We start from the raw sequence: 5,222 nt of genomic DNA, 5'->3' as shown, positions 1-5,222 counted from the left end.
TTAAAATTATTTGATAATTGTATTTAATATTTATGAACTATTTAATAGTTTCTTCTTTTAAAGAACTCAGTATCAGGGCTTTCTAAATTCAGCTAAAACCGAGGTTATTGTACTCTGCCCACTTTTTTTCCGGTGGCCCTAATCCTCTTCCATACTAACCAGATACTTACTCACTGAAAAGCTTTAAGTTAATCCTAAATGCTGCAGCAAGAGTACTGACAGTGACTAGAAAGAGAGCATATTTCTCATATATTACCTTCTCCTTATTGGCTCCCTGTTTAATCCAGAATCTAATTCAAAATCATTCTCCACAAGGTTTTTTATAATCAAATAATAATAAATAGTGTCATATGACCCATTAGAGCTCTTCAGTCTCAGACTGCAGGCTTACTTGTTGTTCCTAGAATATTGAAAAGCAGAATGGGAGACAGAGCTTTCAGTTTTCAGCCCCTCTTCAGTGGAACCAGCTTCCAGTTTGGATTCAGGAGACAGACACTATCTCTGCTTTTAAGCTTAGGCTTAAAACCTTCCTTTTTGATAAAGCATATAGTTAGGGCTGGATTATTGGGCACCAGGTATGCTCAGGCAAATGTTAAATATAGTCCAGGTGTTGGTCAAACAGATGTACTGTACACTCGCTTTTCGACAGCCCCTACCAACAAACCAGGAAATGAATGCAGTCAATATTTCGGTCCTCTGTTCTCCTCCCTACAAGATCCAGCTGTTAGCGCTCTCCCCTCCTAGACTTGCTTGTCAGGAGCCGCAACTGACAAACCAGGAAATGAATGCAGTCAACATTTCATCTTTAAATATACATTTCTGAGAGGCTGTTTTTAGCCTGTGCTCTGTGCAATCTTTATGGTTTAGCACACCAGCTAATGCTCTTTTATCAGTCTGCTAATACACATCTGGTAAGAGATACAGATGCATAAAAAGTCACACCAAACGATTCCTGAACAGTTCTTACCCTACCACTGTAACCACACTGAACTCAAAAACCACTAAAGACAGTTTTTTTATGTATAAGATATTTATTATGTAACATGTTTATCATTTCTACTTTCTCTTTATTTACCCCTCCATGCATTTTTTTATTCTCCTGTTGTTGTTTATATTATTATTATTATTATTATGCATGAGTCCATATCCTGGCAGTGCAGCATAATTTTCGTTGTACATTCTTATATAATGACAATAAATTTAATTTTCTTACATGTTCCTGCACACAGAAAGAAAACTCTGCAGACTGGTTGCTTTGAGCTTTGCACTTCTGTGTATTCTTCAAGCTACACTCAACATTTCACTGCGACTGGCTTTTTGTGAGTCAACTTACATTTTCTTTGTAATGTGACCATAAATTCACCATCTGAATAATATAAGAATAGAAATGACAGAGAATTACTGTTACAGTTTGAAGAATTGCAATGAATTTAACTTTAATCAGGTTCATTCATGTGGCACTCTGGTGGTGTAGTTACTTAAGGAAATGTTTGCTCTTACAGACAGTTCTGATACAACAACAACACCAGATTGTGAGGCCATTATTAAAAACTTGACTAAAGAAGAAGACATTAAAATGAATGAATTAGGTGAGTGTAACGCTAAACAGTATTATCATTATTAACATTACTGTTTGTTATTTTCTTGAGCATAATTTTGAAGGTTCAGTTTTACTGTCCTTTGCAGCTCGCTATATCCAACGAGGATGGATATACTTCAAACACAGTTTATATTACGTTTCATCTACTGAAAACACCTGGAAAGACAGCAGAGAGGACTGTCTGCAGAGAGGGGCAGACTTGGTGATTATCAACAGCAGAGAGGAACAGGTACAGTATATAGGAGCAAAATCTGTTTCTGAGACACAAAGACAAAAGTGTAAAACTCAGATGTATTTAATGTTATTCTTTATTTCTTTTTCTGTGAATAAGAACTTCATAAGAGAGTTTAAAAATCGGACATGGATTGGACTGACTGACACCGAAAAAGAACAGACATGGAAATGGGTGGATGGGACTACACCTACCATCAGGTTTCACACTTTATGTTTGTTGCATGACTCTTTCATAAATTATTATTGGTAACTTGCATTTTAAGATAAAGTGTAGGTGTAAAGTTTTGTTTGTTAGATCAGTATACCATGACTTCAGTGTCAGTATAAAATTGTTAGTCTTTTTTCGTATTTTTTGTGTTCAGCTTCTGGGACACCGACGAGCCTAACAGTTATGGAGGAAATGATGAAGATTGTGGAGAAATCTATTTCTATGAAAGAGAAAACTCCTGGAATGATGCACCGTGTGACACAAAAAAAGTCTGGATTTGTGAAAAAAATTTATAGATAATTAAACCCACCAGAAAATATTAAGATGTAAAATCATGACAAATAAATGTAGTCATATAATATCACCATTGATTTCAGGTTGTCAGCTGATTTTAAGTGAAAGCAGAGAGGCAGAAGAAAAGACAACCAACATAATACTTTGTTTATAAAGTTGGTGTGCAGGCTGTTGTCTGTATGTCATACATAGAAAAATATTTAAATACTGTTCAAATTATGTGATTATCTTCTTTTTATACATATAAAATATACCTCTGTCCCACTGTGTCTTTGTACAACACATGTACAAAGACTCTTCATACATGTGTTGGCAGCACTGATCTACTTTAAGCAAACATAATCATGTGTGTTTGCAAATAATATCAAAAATACTTTATTCATTACATTATAACAGCAAGAACTGTTTCTCGAGTTATGTGTGACAACATGAGCCTGGTTACTGGAAAACAAGTAAATGACTTCAATAGTTTGGAAACTAAATGAGAAAAATGCAAAAACCCATGTGGAAGATTGTCACAGTTACCATTTTTTAAGGGTGCCAGAAAAAAACCAAATTATTTGTAGAAAGAATGATGTGAAGTTGTCTGACTGCTTGTATTCAGTGCCATTTTGTTATTACCACATATACTTCATTAAAAGGCCTGGAATCGCTTTTTCTTATTAAAAAACCCATTGCCATTTTAGATGCGACATCTGTTTATGTTTAATGATCTACAGAATTATGAAAACAGCACACATAGCATTACAACAGGTAATCATGTACAGGTACTCAGAATTCTCACAGCCAGAAGGCATGCATGTGGTTACGTTAATTAGGTTGGTGATTCTAAATGTAAATAAGTACAAGCGAGCATATTCTTAGTATGGATATAAGCCTTTATTGTTTGTTTGTTTGTTTGTTCATTTATTTCAAACATGCAAACAATATACAGGTAGATTTAATAAAGAAGATAAGAGAGAGAGAAAAATACTAAACAAAAGTCAATACATTTCAATATTGCTACCGTTCTAATTCATTTACATGTTGAAAGGGAGTGGGAAGAAGTACACACTTATTTAATCGCACCCCTTTGCCATAAGATATCAGTTAACATTTAGTCAGCTTCCTTACTGATATAATCTGTAATAAAAATAGTGAACAGATTTCTGATATAATATATACTATAATATCACATCATGATTTTTTTTTTAAATAGAGATATTTTTTGGATTGATATAGCGCTTTTCAAGGCACCCAAAGCGCTTTACAATACCACTATTCATTCACTCTCACATTCATACACTGGTGGAGGCAAGCTACAGTTGTAGCCACAGCTGCCCTGGGGCAGACTGACAGAAGCGAGGCTGCCATATCGCGCCATCGGCCCCTCTGGCCAACACCAGTAGGCAAGTAGGGTAAAGTGTCTTGCCCAAGGACACAACGACCAGGACAGAGAGCCCAGGGATCGAACCGGCGACCTTCCGGTTACAGATGTGATTTCCAACCCCCTGAGCCACGGTCACCCACAGATATTCACTTAATTTCAATATTTCCCTTGTCTTTATAGTTCGAGAATATCAAATTTTTATATCTCCTTTTGAACTGTTTTATGTTTGGACATTGCTTTAATTCCATATTCAAACTGTTCCACAGTTTCACTCCATGCACAGTAACACAAAAGCTTTTTCTTGTAGTACGCACCTTCCCTGTTTTGAAGTTACAAAAACCCCTTAAATTATAACTTCTTTCAAAAAAGGATACTCTGAATATTACCTGGCAGTTCTTTATTTTTTGCTTTGAATAGAATTTGTGCTGTTTGGAATTTCACTAGATCGACAATTTTCAATATTTCAGACTGCAAAAATCGTGAGTTTGTATGTTCCCTTATAACCTGCACTGTGGATGATTCGAACTGCTCTTTTTGAAGAGTAAAAAGTGAAGGCAATGTGGTTTTATAGTTGTTGCCCCAGACTTCTGCACAATAGCTTATGTATGGTGAAATCAGCGAACAGTAGAGAATATGAAGTGATGTTCTGTCTAATACCTGCTTTGCCTTGTTTAGTATTGCAATGCTTTGTTATACTTTGGAATGAATGTATCTTACGTGAGGCCTCCAGTTAAGTTTTTCATCTATTATTACCCCCAGAAATTTATTTTCACTGACTCTTTCAATATCAACACCTTTTATTTGAATCTTAGCATTAGTATTTAAACTACTATTTCCAAATGACATAAGTTTAGATTTATTCAAATTTAATGATAATTTGTTTTTATCAAGCCAGAACTTCACTTTACTTATTTCATTAGTCATATCCTCCAATAAATTCTGCACATCATCACCAGAGCAGAAGATGTTTGTATCGTCAGCAAAGAGTATTAATACTTTGGACACTTTACACCACAAGCAATGTCCATACATGAGGAGAATGAATGGATGAAGGGCATCTGGTATATTCATTGCTCACTCCTAAGTCACTTATAAGTACACCTCTGATGTTGACATCTGTACTGTTTGTGCCACATCATCACTTCTAGAACTGGTTGTTCTTTATCCTAAAGATAGTCTTAGGGTGTATGTTTGTCATGTCAAGTTTCAGATCTCAACATCACTGATGCTGAAATCTGCAACTTGACCATTACTTGCACCATTATTTAAACACTGAATTGTACAAAAGTGTTCAAAAAGTGATAACTGTAATCATAAGTCAAATAAACTGCCATTGTTACATCCTTTTGAGTGTAGTATTGTTGGCAACAGTAGGAAGGAAAAATTCCCTTTTCACAGGAAAAAACCTCCAACAGTACCAGGCTCAGGGAGGGGCGACCATCTGTCGCCACCAGTTGGGGTGAGGGGAGAAAAACAGGACAAAATACTTGCTCTGAAAGAGAGCCAGAGATTAATAA

General features: G+C 35.6%; 1 protein-coding gene across 1 annotated transcript; it reads left to right on the top strand.

Moving 5' to 3' along the window:
• Nucleotides 1-233: 233 nt before the first annotated feature.
• Nucleotides 234-3,481, top strand: LOC113023956 (CD209 antigen-like protein A). The gene is made up of 5 exons (XM_026170459.1): nt 234-1,319; nt 1,503-1,589; nt 1,687-1,829; nt 1,932-2,032; nt 2,197-3,481. Exons 1-5 carry the CDS (start codon nt 1,214-1,216, stop codon nt 2,336-2,338), a joined length of 579 nt encoding a protein of 192 aa, XP_026026244.1. The 5' UTR covers nt 234-1,213; the 3' UTR covers nt 2,339-3,481.
• The last annotated feature ends 1,741 nt before the right edge of the window (nt 3,482-5,222 follow it).

This window comes from Astatotilapia calliptera, chromosome 6 (genome assembly GCF_900246225.1).
Source record: "Astatotilapia calliptera chromosome 6, fAstCal1.2, whole genome shotgun sequence".
Classification (NCBI taxonomy): Eukaryota; Metazoa; Chordata; class Actinopteri; order Cichliformes; family Cichlidae; genus Astatotilapia; species Astatotilapia calliptera.
This window is presented reverse-complemented; position numbering and strand designations above follow the sequence as displayed.

Coding starts and splice junctions, on each gene's coding strand:
- LOC113023956 (XM_026170459.1), top strand. CDS start 1,214: ATGTTCCTGCACACAGAAAGAAAACTCTGCAGACTGGTTGCTTTGAGC. Junction 1,320..1,502: donor TTCACTGCGACTGGCTTTTT/GTGAGTCAACTT, acceptor TTGCTCTTACAG/ACAGTTCTGATACAACAACA. Junction 2,033..2,196: donor GGGACTACACCTACCATCAG/GTTTCACACTTT, acceptor TTTTGTGTTCAG/CTTCTGGGACACCGACGAGC.